Source organism: Anabrus simplex, chromosome 3 (assembly GCF_040414725.1).
Source record: "Anabrus simplex isolate iqAnaSimp1 chromosome 3, ASM4041472v1, whole genome shotgun sequence".
Lineage (NCBI taxonomy): Eukaryota > Metazoa > Arthropoda > Insecta > Orthoptera > Tettigoniidae > Anabrus > Anabrus simplex.
In genome coordinates this window covers 11558757-11582019 of record NC_090267.1, presented here as the reverse complement: position 1 = coordinate 11582019, position 23263 = coordinate 11558757, and the positions used below count along the sequence as shown (strand labels likewise).

At 39.2% G+C, this 23263-nt stretch overlaps 1 protein-coding gene across 5 annotated transcripts in view; it reads left to right on the top strand.

Moving 5' to 3' along the window:
* Positions 1-19311, top strand: part of LOC137498978 (zinc finger protein 852-like) — a 54363-nt gene extending 35052 nt beyond the window's left edge. For 3 of the 5 annotated variants that reach the window (XM_068226937.1, XM_068226939.1, XM_068226938.1), the window contains 2 exons: positions 3186-3265; positions 11166-12671. In XM_068226937.1, the coding sequence (XP_068083038.1) occupies positions 3186-3265; positions 11166-12114 (1029 nt within the window). In that variant the 3' untranslated portion in view covers positions 12115-12671. Of the gene's footprint in view, positions 1-3185; positions 3266-11165; positions 12672-18721 lie in introns of those variants that run through there. The other 2 variants (XM_068226940.1, XM_068226941.1) reach the window with 2 other exon arrangements.
* Positions 19312-23263: the final 3952 nt, after the last annotated feature.

Here is a 23263-nt window from a genome sequence, read left to right as displayed (position 1 = left end):
ACTACTCAGCCTGGTGATTTATTTACAATAGACCTACAAATACAGTCATATTTTACAATAAAGACAGAATTATTTATCTTACCTTTTATATACTTGTTCATCCACTCCCTCATGCCAGGATTATCCAATTTCTCAAGATGAATGTTGGTTTGCATGAATGATTTTATTGTGTATATTACAAATAGCTCTTTGTCAGTTTTCAACTCCTTTGCGATGTGTTGAGTAACACCGCTTGTTATTTACCACTTAGAATTATGTTCATTTGCTTCATTATTCTTCTTTTTATACACTTCTGATTCCCTGCAGTGTTTATCACACATCTCTTTTGCTCCCACTTAATATGAATATTACACTATTTACACATTAGTATCTTTCTTGCAGCATCAAATACATAGAACCCGTCACCGTTGTATTCGCCGGCCCTCGAAGAAACTGTTGCGACTTTAGTTTTTGGCATTTTTATAGTTCAATGCTGGACATTTGCCAAATAAAGTTTCATCAGTAGTGAACTTGCAATGCAAAAGATCATAATGTGCACTGCTGTATCTATGACCTGTCTTGCTATGATCATAACGCCATATGATGTAATCTATAACAGACATCATTTTTATCAGTTGTCTTAAAAATTGCAAAACTGAATACACATACTTCTGGTACACAGTGCGCATCGATCTGCATGCATTTTTATGAGAGAATATACAACACTATCAAGCAACTGAGATGGAAACTACAATAGTCAAGATCTCACAAGCAATTAAACGTTTTTTGAGAGGTTTTTCGATAATATTTTGCATTTTTTAACCAGTTGGGATATATTTCATGATTATTTGTGCAATTGGTGCAATAAATCAGATTTCATGATATTTCACAAGTTCATTTTGCTAAAATACGGTATTTCAAGTATCCAGAAGTTCATATTTAGGCAAGAAAGAGGATATGAAAATGTTTGTGTGTATTGTTATTACCAAAAATTATGGCTCCTATACATTAGTTATGTTCTTTCAACTTTTATTACCAGGTTTTAGGTTGAAGAATTCAGTTGACCATTTTTCTATTGAAGACAGTTATTTTCACCATTTCTGGAACAGTTGAGGTTCACTTGGGTAGAAGTTCCTTTCTCAAGAGATACCATAAATATGTTTTTTGAATGTAGGCTTTTCTGGCCATCATATCAGGTACCGTAGTTTTAAACTATCCAAACAGAGCCATTGAAAACTGAGCAGGTGAAATTGAACCTTACACTGTGGACCGAGCATTTTAGTGTGTTGTATACAAAAATAAGGAGCTGCCGGGCCGAGGCGGTAAGGGCGTGGTCGGTTCGCCCGGAAGGACATGGATTCGAATCCCTGTCAGGAAGTCATAAAATTTAAGAAATGAGATTTCCACTTCCAGAGGTGCGTATGGCCCTGAGGTTCACTCAGCCTACACCAAAAATGAGTACCAGGTTAATTCCTGGAGGTAAAGGCGGCCAGACATAGAGCTAACCACTCTATCCCATCACGTGCCGTGGTTAACAGTGGTTGAAGCCTTTACCTTTCACTCCTCCAAGGGCCTTCATGGCCTGTATGGAGGTGACTTTGTCTTTGTATACAAAAATAACTGATAACCTTACTTACAGTCACAAACCTATTTTGGATTCAGCAATGTTTGAGCTACGCATGCATAGATACTTTGTTTTTCAAAATTGGATGAAAACCACTACCTTTTATAAATAAATTAATACAACATTCTTCTACTTTGAATTTTTAAATTCTCACATTCCATTTTAAAAACTGGAAAAGTCATGTAGTCACACACACCATGATACATTTATGGAACACAACATACATAGTAATCATTGAGAAATAAAAAAAATACATCAATTACTGAAATTGTCTCTAGTCGTCGGCCATGCGAGACCATGCGGCTTTGAAGCTGCCTCGGTAGTACCAACTTAGTATCGTAATACAATTAGGTTCCGATGATGTGCTGTTACCTTGTATTATTTAATAAACTACGACCACTGCAGAATGTGATCCAGCACTGTGCTAATATTTGTAGTACGTTGAAGCGTATATATGCACTAGAACTCAATGCCGCTCATCATCAAAGAGTTAAGAAACACCCCCATGATGCCAGAGCTGTGATGGGCACTGCTGCTGCTGCTAAGCTTAATATCTGCAAAACAATTTCTCTTGGCTGTTATTTCGGGACTTCCAGACCAGGGACACTATTTCACTGTCAGATAACTCCTTAATTATTCTCATATGGGCCAATTGGACCATGAACCAGCCCTCAGATTGATTTGGCTGGGCATCAGTCTGGGTCTTTTGGCTATAAGGTGTCCTTGCTATCCCTAGACTGCAGGGCCAGCACAGAGGCCTTTAGAAGCTGAATAAAAATGTTGTCTTATTGATAAAGCCTGCAGACTCTGTATATTCAAAGAAACATCCATCAAATGACCATGTGTAGACTGCACATCCTAAAGAAATTCGATGACATCCAAAGTATGTCTGCTTGACGATCAGAGTCATGTGTGTGGAACACAGGTACTACTAAGGAAAAAACAAGTGACAGGTAATTTCAGAACACAGAATAGGATAGGAAGATCACGATGACAGGATCTAATGGGAAGGGAAGACGAGAGATGTGGAGATGGTACTTATCCTTTCAGTTTTTTTTCATTTTCCATTGCTTTCTCATCCAGTGCTCTTATCTCATTATGTGTCCGACTCGTTGGCTGAATGGTCAGCGTACTGGCCTTTGGTTCAGAGGGTCCCGGGTTCGATTCCCGGCCGGGTCGGGGATTTTAACCTTAATTGGTTAATTCCAATGGCACGGGGGCTGGGTGTATGTGTTGTCTTCATTGTCATTTCATCCTCATCACGACGTGCAGGTCGCCTACGGGTGTCAAATCAAAAGACCTGCACCTGGCGAGCCGAACATGTCCTCAGACACTCCCGGCACTAAAAGCCATACGCCATTTTCATTTCATTTCATTATGTGTTCCTTTTCATATCCCTATCTCTTCATATAATTATGTGCTTAATTTCAATTTTCTTATTTTTACTTTGGAAGAATAAATTATGATATTCTTGTTGTGCAAGTATGAAATTTATTTTGTCAGCTGTGTCTTGTGCATCTTTATTCTACCTATCTGTTTATTCTGTATTTCTTAATTTACTTTCCATATTTCTTACTTACAGCACTTTGCAGATGTTAAGGATGAAATACTCGTAGAAGAACACCCAGTTCCGCTTGTTCCTTGCTTCAAGGAAGGAGACAAGTAAGTTTTACAACCCTAACCCCCCACAATATGAATTTGCAGTTTACCTGTTCACTAGCTTCCACTATGGATAAGTGCTCCCAGTGTTACCCTGCATAACTAAAATAATTTGGCCATAATATAATATGATCAGCAACCTGGCTAGATGGCACCACTAGGTAGCTGAGCCAGTGTGATTCTTGTTTTGTTCTCCATACTGCTGTATGTGTTCCTGGATGTCTTGTTGATCATGATTTTGCTGACTGTATCATTGGATTAAGTGGCTTAACTCTGTTAGTGCCAGAGTCGTTGTGAGCGATCCTAAATAAACTAACCAAACTAGTCAGCGTCGCTGTGAGAGACGCTTCGTTTCTTTATTCTTTGATAGGTTTCTGAACTGAAAATGGTGGCCTAATCTTGGCACAACTGTTAAACAGAGTTCATGCTACCATGTTCTGACAATGTTCTTTTGTTTTCTGTTTATCAGTAATCTCAAGCTATGTTTAAAACTCCTTGACTTGTTTACACACAAATCATAAAATCATGTTATTGAAGTGTAAGAAGATTGGTTTAAAGAGGAGGAAATTAAACAACTAATGAGTCCAGGATCTGTTGTGGAGCCTGTGCAGGATCTTTCTTCCCAGTCATTATTAATATCAACATGATCACTATTACTTGCTAATCGGCACTTGATTCGTGACCAAGATTGGAATCACTGTCCGCAAAGTCAGAGAGATCACCAGTTGACCCGCAAATCATTATCTGTATGGCTGTTTATTTTCACTCTCATCATTTAATTGTGTTTTCTTGTCTGATTGCAATTGTTGGTGTATTTTTCAATATCAGGATCTTAGAATTTTGGATTTTTGACACCCCTGCAGGTATTTTTAGAACAAACAAAATGTGTTTCGTGGTTCTTGTATGACGTATGTATGCCCTTCAGTGTTCAGTTTTACTCCATTTGTAAGCATGTGGTAATAGGAATAATTAAATTTTCCAACTTCTTTTCCTGAATAAATTCTTTTAATTAACTATTATTATTGATTTAAGCCCTCTAAGGAGCGCTGATGACTAGTTCATCCTTGATGCTCTTCTTCGTTCCCAATATCTTTTGAGCCCTGCTATAATTTCTCCTTTCTCTCCTGTGAAAGGGGCTTCTGACTTACAGGGACTCTCGGTGGTGGGGTCCAAGACTGTACCATATCACAAAATTTGGAACAATCTACTATATCACTGTCTGAAATCCCAGCCGAATCCAAGTACTTCTGTACTTCATTAAGCCACAAGCTTCCACTCTTGTAGCTTTTAACCAAAGAGAAGATCATCTTGGTAAGCCTGTTGTTGTCCATTCGTTGTAGGTGTCCATAGAGCTTTAGCCTCCTACGTCGCATGCTGGTATTGCCTGATTCTAACTGTCGATACAGCTCAGAGTTCGATTTAAGTCTGTAGGCTCCATCTGGAAGCAATCTTGGTACATGAATTTTCCTGAGGATACGTCTTTCGGCTTTCTCTAGATCATCCATGGTGCCTTTTTCATTCATGAGGAGGGTGTCTGAGGCGTACAAAAACTGTGGTCTGACAACAGTTTTGTAATGACAGATCTTGGCATTTTTTGAAGTGTACGTCTTATTATAATGGTTGTAGGATAGTTGGTATGCTGCACTGAGTTTGTTACATCTTTCTAAGATGGATGTACCATCTCTACCATTGGGGTGGACCCATTAACCAAGATAGTGGAAGCGATTGACTCTCCCAATCGTTCCTTGTATGGTCTTCAAAGGGAGGTTTCCGGGATGCTGAGTCTGAAAGTACTTGGTTTTGTCATACAATATCTGTAATCCTGCCTTCACCGCTATCTCGTGCAGGGCTGCGATAGCAATGACAGCATCCTTAGAGTGTTTGGTTAGGATTGCAATGTCATCTGCGAATGCTAAGCACCTGATCTCAATCTTTCGGGTCCCGGCTCCAATGGCAACTGGTTTGATTTCTAGACTTCTCAGTGTACATTCTCAGTTCTTGATGTATCAAGCACTAGATTAAATAGAATGGGTGAGAGGTCATCACTCTGTCGTACTCCAGTTTTTATCTTGAAACTCCGAGATATTTCTCTCCTGAACTTCACCTTAGATGTTGTATCCAAAAGAGTCTGTTGGATGAGAGTGTGTACATTGTAATGGACACCTCGTTCTTGCAGTATGGAGAAAAGTGTCTGGTGGTCGATGGAATCATAAGTTTTTTTAAAGTCGACGAAAACCACAGCGATATTCATATTCCTTACTTTTTTAGTTAAAGAATGGTTTTTAGGTTGAAGATCTGCTTGGTACAGGACCGTTCATGCCAAAATCCTCCTTGATACTCACCAATCGTTCAATCACATTGGCTTTCCACATTGTCCAGTAAAAACTAAAATCCTTGATAACACGTTGTATGCTACCGATAGCAGAGATATCCCTCAGTAGTTGTTGACATCACTTAGGTCACCTTTCTTATGTAAAGGGTGTTTGATAGCTGATGTCCAGTCATCAGGGATCCTGCCAGTCTCCCAGCGGTCGACCAAGATCTCGTGTATGGCCTCTGTGATCTTATTTCCACCTGTTTTTGGAGCTTCCGCAATGCCATCTTCCCCTGGTGCCTTGCAGTTCTTAAGACGTCTGATGGCATTAGCAACTTGCTGCATTGTTGGTGGGTTAGATGGGAGGTGTATCTCTGGAGGATCTTCAACAGGTAATCTTTCTGTGGCCTCTTCGCAATTGACCAACTTCTCAAAGTAGTTCGCCAAAAGATCCACGTTATGGTGGTGAAGGCATTGGGGTTTATACCCCGAGAGTTCCTCTTTGAAGGCCCAATAAACGTTTCTAGTGTTGTACATTTTGAATTCTTCATCTAACTTCTCCAGTCTTGAGTGATTGTACAATCTTTTCACACATCTGATGGTCTAACTCGACAGTTTCCGCATCATTCTGAAATCCTCTCAGTCTTCCTTTCGTTTAGTCAAGTACCACTTCATCCAGGCTGCGGCGCGTTCATCAACTCCAAGATCGCATTCAGTCTTCCTTTGAGGTTGTGCAAGGTTATTGGTCATTTCGCATATGTTGGACTTCAGTTGGTTCCAGTCTTTGGAAGATGTCAGTTGTAAAACATTCTTTATTCTCCGACAGGAATTGGGAATCAGTCCTTGGTGGAATTGTGGTAGAAGGTATCTTTCATTTTGGCAGTAATCTGGTCTTTCTTTGTGTGAAGAAATGGTCAGAATCAACACTCCAACCTTTATGAACTCTGACATTCATGATCTCTTTCCTGCATTTTACACTGATTGCAACATGATCGATTTGAAATGAACCTATAGCTGCGTTCGGTGACTGCCAGGTGGTCTGATATTTTGCCTTCGTGGGGAAAACTGTGGACATGATCTTCAACTGATATAGCCTACACAGTTCAGTGAAGTGCTTCCCATTTGTGTTTGCTCGTCTATGTGCTGTGTAAGGCCCCAGTATATTATTTTGGTACCGTCGTTCTTTTCCCAGTCGATCATTGAAGTCACCTACGAGGATTTTGACATGGTAACTGGGGATCTTACCGATGTCGTCTTCTAGCATCTGCCAGATACTTTGGACCTTTTCAGGATTCTTCTTATTGTCATAATTAACTGGAGCATGTGCATTTACAATAGAGTATCCCTTGTTGCCACATCTTAGAGATAACACAGAGAAGCGTTCGCTAGCTGATGTAAATCCGATGACAGAATCCATTGTATCACGTCGTATTAAAAAGGCTGTACCAAAAATGCTGGAACCATGTGTGTTCTTAGATGCTGGTTTCCCCTTAATCACTCTATAACATTCTGACTCAAAAGCCACATCATCAGTAAATCGGGTTTCTTGGACTGCTGTTATTGCAATTTTGCACTTATGCAGGATGTTGGTCAATTGCTTAAGTTTCGGGTCTTACAGTGGGTTTGAATATTTACGGTTCCAAAGTGTGTGACAGTTTTGGATCTCAATAGGTTGGTGATATTGGTAAACTCCGACTTTCCCTACATGTTGAGGTGAGGCTCCCCAGAATCCGAAAGCCTGAATGCGTCACCATTGGTGATGGGAGATTTGATACTCCCTGGGGTGGCGAAATCTGCATCATTGTTTATCATCATATGCGAACTAGTAAGGAAATTTACTAGGGGTGAAGACTAAACGCCTTAAGGGTTGGCCTCTCCGAATCTTATTCAGGAGCATTGATTACAATGTTGCAATCAGTGTAAAATGCTGGAAAGAGATCATGAATGTCAGAGTTCGTAAAGGTTGGAGTGTTGATTCTGACCATTTCTTCACACAAATAAAGACCAGATTACTGCCCAAATGAAAGATACCTTCTACCACAATTCCACCAAGGACTGATTCCCAATTCCTGTCGGAGAATAAAGAACGTTTTGCAACTGACATCTTGCAAAGTGATATGAAAGACTGGAACTAACTGAAGTCCACTGTATGCGAAACAACCAATAACCGTCTCATGAATAGGTATGCTGCAGCATATTGGTCAGTTCTGTCAATCCCACCCATGCTTTTAGTGTAGTCTAGTACTACATCGGGCTTGGAGACAGGTGTCTGGTTGGGATATTTAGAGTCAACTTCCTTGACTGCAATTTTTTCACCCCTGTGACATGGTCACTACGTGTTTATCATTCCATGCAAGGGCTAGCATTTCATTTTTCTGGCAGCTGATTATATCCCCCCTTTTAATTTTCTTTACATGGCCAGATTTGAGCTTGTCTGGCATGCCTCTTCAGGGGCCATAACAGTACCAATTGGGACAATACCCATACCTATTAGTTCATTAGCTAGCTCTGGTTAGGTGTAATAACGGTCAGTATAGATATGGTAACCTGAGGGTGGAATATTGAAATTTTTTATGAAGTATGAGCACAGACTTTTCACAACCTGAGTTGTCTTCAGAAGACCTGTGTTTTCGAGGTCAGATTTTCCCATATAAGGAATGAAATTATATAGGTAACCGTTGGTACTGTCAGAAAGAGCAAAAGGTTTCAATCCAAATTTCGTAGGTTTGTTTGAGTTATAAATCATGAATGAAACTCTTCCTTTGAAACTAATTCTTTCATCCACAGAAACGTCAGGACCTCGTTGATAAAATAATGTACATTTTTTTCTAATTTTATCTAGAACACTCGTATGTGTTCACCCTTTTTCAGAGACATATTTCCTTCACCATGAGCAAAGTGCAGATTCCAGAAAATTCATCCCTAGAAAAAGCATCACTAAAAAATTGGATTTTGTTAACCGAGGTCTTTGACATCTGGTAAGGGGTGAAGCCCCATGTTGATGACACCAATAAATGTCACGCAATGTTGAGTGATGCCAATTCTTCATTCTGCCAATTTTTTTGTGTTCAGTGTTTCCTGTATTTTCCTTCTGTCCCCATGTAATTTAGTTTCACAGAGAATATCATCAAATATTTTGTCATCCAAAAATAGAGGAAAATATTCTGCAGGGAGCGTATCAGTACCGAAGTGTTATGGTAATATTGGCCCTTGATCAATATTACGAACGGGAATAATATTTGTTGGCCCAGGGTCACTATTGTCACTATTACTCATGTACATCCAGTCGTCCACTCTGTCTCTATCTGTGTCAGCGTCACTTGTGTCGTTGTTGCACTCAAGCGAGCTGTAGAAAGAATTTTTGTCCTCAGATTCATATTCACTAAAATCAGACACTTCTTGGAATGTATCATCCAATATTGACACTATGCATCACTCATCGGTTCTCGCGATGTAATTTTACCAGAAAACCACAAAATTACCTAAGTACGCACATGACAAAACTGCGTCATGCAACGTATGTATTACATAACTCCCACAAACAGGATAGCAAACTCAGCAAGATCCTGTGGGGATTTCCCTCACCAGAAGAGGTGAGAGAACAGCTCCTGCCGTCTCTGAGCATATTTGCGTACCTCCTTGGCTAATGAACCCGCAATTTTCAAACGGAACGTATGTATGTTTCCGCCCATGAAGAGTTAAAACAGCCTGGCACTTTTAGACCTCACCTTTACATTGTTGCCTGGCAATCTCCAGAACTGATCCAGTGTGTTACACTCCATCACCTGTATTTTGTTTATTCTTTCTCACCTCCGTCACGTCATTGAAAACACAGCTCCTTGCAGTTTGGAGTCTTTCAGTAGGTTTGTCTGAATGTCAAGTCTACTGCCCTCTGATATTTAACTTGTGCTCCTCCAGCTCATTGGCAATCTTTGTTCCCATATCTCATCATGAAAATAGACACCGATTTCTGAACCATCTCGTCACCTCGAATAATCAATGGAAAACATACAAAATACCACTCACTGGCTCTGACCTCCACCAATACAACCATTGTTGTCTAGTCCAGTAGCCCTCATTTTCGTGAGTAATCTGCTAAGATCTACCCCATTAAAAGCCTTGGATAGGTCAGTAATGATACCATCCATTACACCTCCTGAATGTAAACTATCCACTGTATCTTGTTTGAATCTTACAAGTTGTGCTTCATTGGAATAAACTTTCCTAAACCTGGACTGCCTTCTATCAAATTAGTAATTTTATAAATGTGCCTAATATAATCAGAGGAAATGCTTTCCTAGGACATGGAACAGCACATGTCAAGCTGACAGGCCTCTAATTATCTGTGCAGTGGATTGGGCCTACTATTGCAACTTCCCATTCATTTGGCATCGCTGCTATGAGCAAAGAGACACAGCTGATATCTCTAGAACCACGAAACCAATAAAACTGAGATTCGGTCATATACCTCACCTTTACATTTTTTGCCTGGCACTAAAAGAGTACATCTCCAGAACTGATCCAAGAGGCTGTTGTTTCAGTTAATGTGTTATATTTAGAATAGGCTTATTTGCAGATAATTGTACCATGTAGCTCTATTCATTACATAGTATGTTGCTTGCTTTTCTGTTTGAAAGTACATTAGAATCTCTACTTAACATTTTTACAGGGACCTGATATGTTTAATTAGAAATACTTCCTCTTAGGGATAAAATTAAGGAAGTAAATGAAAACTAAATAGGGCCCAATGATTGAGAATGCTACAATAGTATTTTTTTGTGTTCATCTCTCTGATTTCCGTTTTCTCAATGTTGAAGCAGGTAGAGAGTATACTTCAAAATAGAAATATTGGCAACCCTGCCTCTCATCTGGCTGTGTTGCTTGGAAGAGAGATTCTGTACGTTTGATTACGTACTCTTTAAGCATAATGTCCAGATAGAGGAGACAACTCATACCGGTGAATTGCTGAAGTTTACCTATGGTAATAGATATTTACACAAATATACAAAAGTTGAAAGCTAGAAAGGCAGCTGGGATTGTTACAGTTCTTGGGGATGAACTATAGACAATGCGTTGGAATACAGTGTAATAAAGTAACCATTTGGTTACTGTTTTCTTATAGGAGCAATACCATATGAATGGGGACTTGCAATAGTAGCCCCAATGTACAAGGGAAAGGCTGGTAAAAATAGAGCAGATAATTATGGGGCAGTAAGCTTGACATACATTTTGTTATGTCCCGGGAAATCATATTGTTTTAATTATATTAGGCACAAATGTGAAATCACTAACTGATTTGATATAAGGCACTTTGGGCTTAGGACAGGTGATACTAAACTTGTAGGATTCCAGCAAGAAATAGCAGATATATTTTATATTCAGGAGGTCAAATGGACGAATGAAAAACTAGAAATGTTCAGCATGTTTGCCTGACAAGCTAATCTTAATCTGTCTATACTACAATGTGCAGTCAGGTTGTGCACATGTGGCCAAGTTGCCTTGAATTGTATGTTGAGAGATTTGTTCAAGATACAATATATCCGATTTTGTTCTGTTTCCTGAAAATGCAGTAAGTTCTATGTATTTCAGTGAGGAGAATGATGCTGTATTTACGAGAAGTCTGGTGGATTCATCTGATAGTTGCTGCAATGTATTTGAAATGGGAAGTGAACAGATGTACCAAGTACCAACGCTAATTGAACAGTCATATTGCAGTAATGTGTATTATCAGTATCTGTTGTCTCATTCTGGGGAAAGGCCAAATCATCATAAAGAATTCAGTAGCAATTTTTCTTTGGAAGTTCAACATGAAAGTAAAATATCCTCCTCCGAAAAGTGGCCTAACCGATGTAATAATCGAAAATCTGTCATTAAGGAACCTACAATATGTCCCTCTGTACGGAGGTCCCATAGTTGTCCAGAGTGTGGTAAAATGTTAACATCGAAGAATCGTAACAGGCATATGCTAACTCACACTAAAGAGCGGCCGTACCAATGTAGTGAATGTAGCCGTAAATATTCTTCGAAAGCAAACCTCGTGGTTCACATGTCTACACATACTGGAGTAAGAGAATATCACTGTAATGAGTGTGGGAAGGTATTCGCGCAGAGGTCGTGTCTTAAAGCGCACGAGGCAGTACACAGTAACGAACGGCCGTTCCACTGTGTCCAATGTTCCAAGACATTCTCATTGAAGAAGCGCCTACAGGTGCACATGATAATACATGCTGCAATGCGTGAGCATAAATGTGATGACTGTGGTAAACAATTCACACATAAATATCACCTTAAAAAACACCTGCGTCTTCACTCTGGTGAACGGCCATTCCTTTGTGATGAATGTGGTACAACTTTCTCCCAGAGGGGTCATCTTAATATCCACAAAAGAACTCACGCCGGACGGCAGCCTTTCCTTTGTCATGAATGTGGTCTTCTCTTTTGTGTGAAATCTGTTCGCGGAGTAAATATAAATGCTCAGACTGGAGAGTGGCTGAGCGGGTGTGATCATCGGAAACACCTGTTAATTCCATTTGTATAACAGCCACACAGTTCTTACGGATGCGCACGACAGAGTTGTCGGTAATCTACTGTTGCAAAATATGTGGTAGCTCGATTGTGTGAACAGCACACTGTTGCCCTTATGAAAGTATAGAAAATTCGTTTCTTGATTTTAATGGTAGAACGCTTGAATTTGTAAGAAATGTATTATCGGAAGTGTTAATCTCTGGCACACACTCTGGACGAGGTCCATTTCGTAGTGATGTCTGCAATAGGATATGGGAGTTGACGCCTGTCTGCTCAATCACAAACATGTCTTCACTCTTTTAATTGAAGTCATGCCATGTTTTCAAACAATGTGTTTTTTAACAACATATCATCTGAAAATGAGGATGTTTTTCTAGATGCTTGTCCTAATGCCCTCTTTTGTATTCACTTTGAGGTAAGGGATTTCAAATTTTTGTCATGTTGAAATATCTTTAAGCGTCCACCAGATCTCAGAAATTGTGACAATACTAAAGTCAGATGTTTTCCTTACATTCATTTTAAGTAAAGACTGTTTTGCATTTCAGCAAACGGTATACAAGCATGTGTGAATTTACAAAACGCCTCCACAATCCTTATTTGTAACTAGTTCTTTGGGCCCATTTACTTCTATACGTCTGTTGCCAAATTCATTACACACTGAATATAACTATCGTAATCGTAATCTGACTACCTTTAAAATCTATGACTGAATCCCTCATTGTTCTGGGTAAAGTATCCTTATCCATTCGCCTCGCGTGACCCCATCACCAAGGTAAGTTTATGCGTATAGCTTCATCGACTGAGCTGGGCTGAGTGGCTTAGAATGTTGAGGCACTGACCATCTGACCCCAACATGGCAGGTTCCAATCCTGGTTCAGTCTGGTGGTATACAGAGGTGCTCAAATTTATCATCCCTGTGTCAGCAGATTTACTGGCACCTAGGAGGACTCCTGCGGGACTAAATTTTGGAACCTTGTTCTCCAAAAACAGTAAAAGTATTTAGTGTGAGATAAAGCTAACAATATTATACATCAACCGCTAGCATTCCTCACTCAGCCTTTATCTCATTCCAAGTACAATCCTAGAATCTGTCCAACCTGTGATGATTCTCGTTACTTCATGTATGTTATTGCCTGCTCATGAATGAGATAGCCTCAGTCAATTCACCTCCCATTCGTGTCAAGTAATGCTATTCAGAAAACAACTGTGTATATACAGAGATTAATTCTTTTTGTACAGAGTACTGTTAATCACAACTGGGAGCTTACTGCATTAGCCTTGCTTTTCCTTTATTCATTAACACCTAATATACTTGTTGTGACTTTTGTGTTGGTACTCGCCTGCCGCATTTCATTTGTTACAGTTGGCAATGTGCTGCTGCGTTTTGTTTCATACAGACACACTGAACATGGCGACCGGCAGCAGCACATGGATTTGGTGTCCCTCTTAATCTTGGCGTACATAATGTGTAAATATGCAGTGTTTATTCATGTGTAATAAATGTGAATCACCTTCTGAGTGATGTGTTTAGGGCAGTCTGGTCCTCCATCTGACTTGTTTTAAAATTGTACTTGTGCGCCTATGGAACTGAACTTTGTTATGCGCGGCCGATATGTTGTTTCATCGTTCGCAACATGAAATTTTGGTCGTTCCAGGCCGCGATGAAGATGAGATTTCAATGCATTCTACATTGTTTTTGAACTGTTTTGATATTGCACGTTAACAATCTGTTGAATGTTACCCTGTGCTAACGCATTTGTTCTTGTGAGCTGTTTATGCCAGCTTGTATCTGATTCCCTGATGTTCAAGATGTTAAATGCTGCTTGGAATTTGGAAAATTACTCGAAGCAAGATAACATCAACCATCACGAACTGATTTCCAGGCAAAATAGCTGCCAGAAATCTGGAAGGAATTCAGCATTGTTAGGGAGTATCTAGATTGTAATTAGACTCAAAATCTAGCTAAACTTACTTCAGAGAGAGGTATGATACAATAGTTGGTAGAATTCAAGAATTGCTTTGTTCATTTGAAAGACCCAGGGGGTCCTGGTAACGCATCCATTATTTTTAATAACTCTACCCTGTCCAACTGTAGCTTGAAGCTCCCTCCCATTGAATTGCCTGTTTTTAAAGAAGATTTGACAAAATACTTGATTTTCAGGAACACCTTTCAAAGCTTAGTTATTGACAATACCCACATTGACAATGTGCAAAGACTACACTACATATTGTCGTCTCTTCAAGGTGAACCGAGGGATTTGTTGGATAACCTAGCCATATGCGCTGAGAGCTTTACTGTTGCTTGGAATTTAATTGATGAAGGGTGCAATAATAAACACTTGAATGTTTCACAGCACGTAAAACATTTGCTCAATCTTCATAATTGTACTAGTGGATCTTCGTTGAATATCGTAAATTGATAAACTTGACAATTTGGAGGGTCAAGTTCCACTTCATGATATTTTGCTACAGGATTTGATTCTAAATAAGATCAAGCCCAACTATAGAAGTGAATGGGAAAACAAATTTGCATCCACTAATATTCCCACACTAAATAATTTAATTGGTTTCTTGGAAAGAAAATATCAAACATTAGAGCTAACAGAATGCAAGAAGCCTGTTAATGAGCAAGAACAAGATTTAAAATCCAACCAAAAAGCACTTATCATTACCAACAATAGCACTTGCTTGAATTGTAGGTTTTGCAAACTTGATAATCACAGCATTTATGATTGTACAAAATTCAAACAAGCAAACATTAATCATCGTTGCAAGTTTGTGAGGGAAAATAAACTTTGTTTGTTTTTCTTATTCTCATGTTTCTAAGCAGTGTAAGCAAAACAAGTGCCCCCAGTGTAATGAGCCCCACAACTTATTGGTTCATAAGGAACAAACAAGTTCCAATAAAAACAATAATAATATGAATGCTACAAGTTCTGCAATTGTTTCACCCACTGCTATTAAGGTTGTTTCAGGACTAAGTTCTAATGTTTTGCTGACCACAGCGTGTGTAGGAGTAAAAGATAGCTCAGGAGAGATTGTTCTAGTTAAAGCTTTGTTAGACTCTGCAAGTCAATTATCCTTTGTTATTCTGATTTTGTCAAGAAGCTTGGTATCCGTACAAGAGCTTGTGGACCACCTATTGTTGTTATAAGCAATGCGAATGTGTCTCCTGTAAGTTCCACATGTAACCTTGTTTTATTTTTCAATGTATCAGATTATACATTGAAGTTGAACTGTGCAGTCGTGAACACAATCACAAGTCCACTTCCTCTGCAGGAAATTGATTGTTCCAATTGGGTTATTCCTCATATTATTATTTTGAGTGATAGGACATGTAATCACCCCTTTACTATTGATATTTTGCTAGGTGCTGATGTCTATTATGAAATTGTGTCTTCTAATATGTTGCATAAGGAGGGTTATTAGTTACCGAATTTGGTTGGGTGCTATCAGGCACTTTCCCTGAGTTGTGCATTAAAAATAATGCCAAGGCTTGTTGTACCAACCTTGTAAAACTTGATTCTTGGTTCTGGGAGCTTGAAGAACTTCATCAAGCAATTCTTACTCCCGAAGAAAGGGCTTGTGAAGAACACTTTGTGAATAGTGTTCAAATAGATGATTCTGGTAGGTTTGTTGTCGAACTTCCTATTCGTGCGGAAGTGCCACCTGTGGCTGAGTCTAAGCTTAATGCTGTTAGAAGGCTCAAACAGATGGAAAATTAATTTGCTAAGCTTCCAGACTTGAAAGGGAAGTATGTAGATTTCATGCATGAATACATTGAAATGGGTCACATGGAAATTTCACCTCCAGAGACCTCTAAATCTCTAAGCTTTTACATGCCCCATCATTGTGTGCTCAAGGATTCTAGCACTACAACCAAGCTGAGAGTTGTTTTTGACAGAAGTTGTGAATCAGCAAATGGGATAGCATTGAATTCTATGTTAATGGTTGGTCCTACTATTCAGCCTGACTTGCTGTCCATTGTTTTAAGGTTCAGAACCTATTTTGTTGCTCTGACGGCTGACATTGCTTAGATGTACAGATGTGTTCTAATTCATCCTGACCACAGAAATCTTCAGAAAATTGTTTGGTGTGAATCCACTGATGAAGAAATTAAGAACTACCGTCTTGCTACTGTCACATACAGTACAAGTTCCGCCCCTTTTCTTGCTATGAGATGTCTAGTTCAACTTGCTGATGAACACAAGGAATCTCACCCCACTGCATGAGATTATTTGCTCTTGTTTTTACATTGACGACCTGCTGACAGGTGCTAGTTCAGTTGAAGAAGCTAAGGAGCTTCAATCAGAAATCTCTTCTGTGCTTGATAGTGCATATTTTCATCTTAGAAAGTGGACATCAAATTGTCCAGAAGCTCTTATCAATGTCCCTGTAGAGGATAGAGAGATGTTGTCACCTTGTAACCTCACTAAGGATGAAGCTATTAAAACATTATGTATCGTGAGGCATCCTAAATGTGATGAGTTTGTTTCAAATAAATTTAAAGAAAGCACCTAAGGAAGTCACTAAGAGGAGCATTCTTACTATCATTGCTTCCATATTTGATCCGCTTGGATTGTTAGGATGTGCCGTGGTTAAGTGCAAACTTATCCTGCAGTCTCTTTGGCAGTTGAAAATTGATTGGGATGATGGGTTAGAACCTTCGTCCGAAATTATTGAAATCTGGAATGCTATCTACAGTGAGCTCCCCTTGCTCAACTAATTCAGAGTGCAAAGAAATGTAATGCCCTTTGCTAAGAATAAGGTTATTGAAATCCATGGCTTTTCTGATGCTTCAGAAGCTGCCTATGGTACTTGTGCGTATACTAGGACAGTATCTGATAATGATCAGGTATCAGTGATTCTGTTGACTTCCAAATCGAGAGTTGCTCCATTAAAACAGCACTCTATTGCCCATTTAGAGCTTTGTGCTGCTCTATTGCTTTCATGCGTTATGAGTAAAGTCACTGAGTCACTGAAAGTGCACATTCCTTTCTCCACATACTGCTAGACTGACAGCACGGTAGTTCTTTGTTGGTTTCAGGAACCCATCATTTGTTGGAAAACCTTTTTCGCTAATACAGTTGCTGAAATTCAATTCCTCGCTTCAGTCTCAGATTGGAGACACATACCTACCCACACCAATCCAGCTGACCACTTGTCTCGAGGTTTTCTACCCTCACAAATGTTTTCTCTTGATGTATGGTGGCATGGTCCCTCCTTGTTGCACGAGTTGTCCCCATTGTAGCCTGATTTTGTTGCCGGTAATACAAAATCTGCTGTGAATGCAGAATCGAAACCATCTTTGAAAGTCCTGCTAGTTAATGTGCACCCACCTGAGTTAGAGATGTTTTCGTCCTTTCCAAAACTTAAGAGAGTTTATAGCTATGTTCTGAGATTTATTATCAATGTTCGCTCCACTAAGGATGCTCGTATCATTTGTCCACTCACCCTTGAAGAATTGAGGATTAGTGAAATGAAAATAATAATAAGTGTAATGCAAGCTAGTGAATATGGGAAGGAACTGCATTACTTAAGGTCTAATAATGTAGTTGCCTCTCTGAGCTCATTGAAAACTTTGAATCCATTCCTCGATGATTGCGGGTTATTGAGAGTCGGTGGTCGACTCATGAATTCTCAGTTGTAATATAATGAAAAACACCCTACCATTCTTCCTCCGAAACACTTTGTTACTAAATTGATTGTTAAATATGAACATGAGATGCTATTGCTTTCCGGCCCTCAGGCTGTATTGTTTTCCTTGCGTAACAGATTTTGGATTCCACGTGGGAAGACAGTTGTTTGTGGTGTAATCTATTCATGTTACAAGTGCTTCAGGAGCAAACTAACACTCACTACTCACATAATGTGTCATTTACCCTCATATACAGTTGAACCATTGGTACCCTTTGTTAAGGTTGGTCTTGGTTATGGTGGCCCAGTCATCATAAAAGGTAATAACCCGAGGAGTGAGATAAAGTTTAAAGCGTACATCGCTCTCCTTGTTTGTCTTGTCACTAAGGCAATACATCTTGAAATGGTGAAGAGTCTAAAGACTCAGGACTTCCTCGCCGCATTTAGAAGATTCACGGCACGTAGAGGATTTCCGAATCTCATCTTGAGTGATAATAGCACAAATTTTGTTGGAGCCAACAATGAGTTATTAAGATTTATTAAGGATGGCTCTACGGAATTAGAAGAATATTCATCTAATTTGAATGTGAATTGGAAGTTTATTCTACCCTCCATTCCTCATTTCGACAGGCTTTGGGAAGCTGGAATAAAGTCCACAAAATCACTTTTAAAGCAGACCCAAGGAAAATGCTTTCTTAATTTTGAAGATCTGAGTACTCTTTTGTATCAAATTGAGTCTGTGTTGAACTCGAGACCTCTCTGTTCAATGACTGATGACCCCAATGATCAATGCAATTTGACATCTGGACATTTTCTAGTAGGGAGACGATTGACCTCTATCCCCTCTCCAGACATATCCAACAGCTCCCGCTCCTGTCTAACTAAATGGAATTTGGTGCAACAGCTGTATCACGATTTTTGGCAGAGGTGGTCAAAGGAATACATACAATCACTTCAACAAAGACATAAATTGTCTTCCATAGGAAAGTGGACTCCAACTTTGGGAGATTTGGTGCTTCTAAGGGATGATAACCTTCCTCCTCTGGTTTGGAAGACTGATGTAATCCAGGAGCTCCATCCTGGTTGTGACAGTATTACTCGTGCGGTCAGTGTGAAGACTAAAACTGGTCTTTTGCGCTGTGCCATAGTGAAATTGTGTCCATTGCCCAAGGATGTTGTATAGTTGTATATTTGTATGTGTTGTATCTGAGTTTTCTTTTTTGTGTTCATTTGTCTGTGATGAACATAAACATTTCACTTTTATTTGCGTGTTGAGATCCCTGAAACGGGGGGAGTATGTTGCAGCTATTGTGTTGGTACTCGCTTGCTGCATTTCATTTGTTACAGTTGGCAGTGTGCTGCTGCATTTTGTTTTATACAGACACACACTGAACATGGCGACCGGCAGCAAGACACGGATTTGTTGTCCCTCTTAATCTTGGTGAACATAATGTGTAAATATACAATATTTTATTCATGAGTAATAAATGTTTGAATCCCCTTCTGAGTGATGTGATTGTGTCTGCTCATTTGGGGCAGTCTGGTCCTCCATCTGACTTGTTTTAAAATTGTATTTGTGCGCCAATGGAACAGAACTTTGTTATGTGCGGCCGATATGTTGTTTCGTCGTTCGCAACAATACTACCATCCTGAAAGAATACACGTCCTATATAATAGACATGATGTACCAGTTCCAGCTCTGTATTCCCAAACTGACTTTCAATCCTTTTAGGTTTTTTACCTACTGACATCTCTTTAGTTTCTGGAAATGCTGATTTTCATACCTCACTCATTGCACCTATTTTCAGATTCCAAGATATTAAGACTGCAGTCTTTCAGTATAATCTGCCAGTAAAACAAAGTCTTCAGCATGGGCAAACTGCTTGTTGTATTTCCACCTAATTGAATTCCTCCCTACCACTTCGTACCTCTCAATAGATGATCCTTGTAAACTATGAACACCAAAAGTGAAAGATTACAGCCTTGTCTAACCCCAGCAACGTTCTTGAACCAAGAGCTCATACTACCATAAGTTCTCTCATTGAACATAAATGCTTTTGATTGCTTTCAATAATCTACCCTTATTCCCATAGTGTCTCAGTACAGCAAACATTTTTCCCTCAGGACTCTGGTTTTTTAAATATTTGCTGACAATGATCAGGTTAACATATGTATTTGAAAGTATTCTTTGCAGTATGAATTTAGTGAAAAATAGTTTCATACCTAAAATTACTAATGAACATTTGAAGATTGGAACTTCCTTCATTCCAAACTTTAAAAATTTTCACGAAAGAAGACATGCAACTTCTCTTACTAATGAGGTTGTGTGTATGTTTAATGAATTTATAGTATCATTTACCTAATATTTTGTTTCTATGTTAATGTATTGTATGTAAACACTCTGCTGGTTCAAATCTTAAAAATACTAATTGATATTAATACACCACGTATTTTTTTTCTGTGATCATAATACACAGTAACCAATCGTCATAAACCTCTTTTATTCAACCACATATTTGGACCTCAGAGCTCTCTCTGTTTTAATAATGTATCACCATCAGTCCGGACCTCAAGAAGGAGTAATAGGGAACATGCATGATCCGGGGTTTTAATTTAAAATATGCTAATCTGATTCAAAATTTCATGCAGAATTCAAAAATGTGATCAGAGTGTACAAATAATAACTCCAAACATGATAAAAATCTACGAAAATGTCACGTCACGCAAGTACGTGATCTCATTGGTCTGACGTCATCGTACAGGTTGACTGAATTAGCAGACGAAATAACACATAGTGCGCTGTGAGAAGCAGGATACACTTTGCGTATTTCTACTTTACGTTAGTGTCTAGTATGATTAAATTCGAGGTCTATACATTGGATAATAATCTGAGTGGTATATTTTAGACTTAAAATGAATCCTGCGCAGACAGTGAGGCAGAAAACTTATAAATGGTGTAGAGTTACGATGTGCAATAGCACATCGCATACCATACCAAACAAATTGTTTATACATGTTCCAAAGACGTTAAAACTAGGGAGAAATGGATTTTGGCGAGCCGGAAAAATGCTGGTGATATATCGGAAAAGTCTACAGTTTTTTTTTTATTTTTTTTTAAAGATTTTAACGTAAGATGCATTTGTTTGAATTTTCAAATCATTTTTCCATGTCAGCTGTTCTAGTGGTAAAACTTTAAATTTTAATGTATGATGCTTTATTTAAATGCTTCAATTACATCTTGGAATATGAAAGTAATAAACAGTGCATTAAATAATGCTGATTATTATTCTCCAAACCTAACCTATGTTTTGGGTGATCCATGTCAAGATAATAAATCAAAGGGGTTATGAACCATTTTGACAGCTCTAATTCTACCAATATATCTTGGCATGGGACGGTTATGTATGTCTTTATTGAAAAGCTTAATTGGTAAAGAAATTTAGGCTATATCTAAATACTCTATAATGTAACAAAGAATAGGCGTGTACATCATGAAAGGAAACAACGTGAATTTAACAAATGTATAACTCTACACAAAACCAATGCTTGTTTGTTGGGGTCTTATAAGTTAACAATGCTCAATTATAATAATTATCATAATATTAATGAAATAAATAACATAATTGCACACAGGTGAAAATAGTGATGTAGGTGTTTAAAATATTATCCAACTTAGCCTAAGTTTTAGGTTATACAAGCCAAGTCAATAAAGCGAAGGGTAAAAATACCGCGCGAGTTGGCCGTGCGGTTAGGAGCGCGCAGCTGTGAGCTCGCATCCGGGAGATAGAAGATTTTGAACCCCACTGCTGGCAGCCCTGAAGATGGTTTTCCGTGGTTTCCCATTTTCACACCAGGCAAATGCTGAGGCTGTACCTAAGGCCACGGCCGCTTTGTTCCCATTCCTAGGCCTTTCCTGTCCCATCGTCGCCATAAGACCTATATGTGATGGTGTGACGTAAAGCAAACAGCAAAAACAAAAAAAAAGTAAAAGTCACAGCACCCAAAGACATTCCTGTATTGAGCGACTAAAATGTCACCAGGACACTTTTCTTTCCTGATATGCTCAGCTTGTTAAAAGCCAAATGTAATTAATGTTATTGGCATCACGCCCCGCTAACTACTTCTACGATTTTCGGAGACGCCGATGTGTAGGAATTTAGTCCTGCAGGAGTTCTTTTACGTGCCAGTAAATCTACCGACATGAGGCTGACGTATTTGAGCACCTTCAACTACCACCGGACTGAACCAGGATCGAACCTGCCAAGTCTGAACCACTCAGCCCAACTTGTGAAAACTAGATGAAGTCATATTTATCTTTATCATGTTTAACTTTTTCCGTCCACAAAGATATTTAATTCTCTTTCATGGGCCCCGGAAGTGGGTAGGCCAGTTGTCCCAACCATAAATATATATATGTTTGGGAATGATAGATCATAGCCCTATAGTACTATGATCTTTCTTTCTTTCTTTCTTAATCAGTTTATCCTTCAGGGTTGGTTTTCTCTCGGACTCAGCGAGGGATTTCACCTCTACCACTTCAAGGGCAGTGTCCTGGAATGTGAGACTTTGAGTATGGTGATGAAACTGGTGAGGAGGGCCATTACCTCGCCCAGGCGGCCTCACCTGTTATGCTCAACAGCGGCCTTGTTGGAGGATGGGAGGATCGGAAGGGATAGACAAGGAAGAGGGAAGGAAACAGCCGTGGCCTTAGGTGCCTGGAGGAGAAGTAGGAAAATACGAAAAACCACTTCGAGGATGGCTGAGGTGGGATTCGAAACCCTTCTACTCAGTTGACCTCCCGAGGCTGAGTAGACGCCGTTCCAGCCCTCGTACTATTTGTTTTCAACTTTCATGGCAGAGCCGGGAATCAAAACCGGGCCTCCGGAAGTGGCACACATTAACCACTACACCACATTAGCGGACTAGTACTATAATGCTACCTATATGTTTATGATAGTGCTGAAATCCGATTTCTTACTTTACTAATGCTGAAAGCCCGAAAATGTAATGTTATTCTTTAATAGGGGAATCAGTCTAGAAGGAAATGTTGAAAGTGATGTGATTTCTATCCAGGTTCGTTGTTATCCTAATACTATGGGTTACAGTACATTGCACATATATAAAAGACGCCACTTACAAACTTGCTTGTTATCCGCTAATTTCTGCGGCCACAAAAGTCACATTTTTCAAGAATGATGTCATCTACACATGGTAGATTGTCTGACTGTGCTGTTTTGAACCTTTCTTTTGTCATTTCGAAGTTATTCGCGATCACGAATAATAAACAATCGGCTTTTAGCAACGGCTGATGCACAACGGCTGGTAGAGCTGCATGCGGTACTGGATCGTGACGTCACAGCGCGCCGCTTACGTCAGAGGCCGTTTCACTCGCCTTGCGGAAAGGCACTATTAAATATTTTTTTAATGGTAGAAAACAAGACAACATACCACAATGTAATACGTTTACGTACTATTTCATTGGTGTACTTTTCAAAAAAAATATTTTTGAAAACGATGCATGTTCC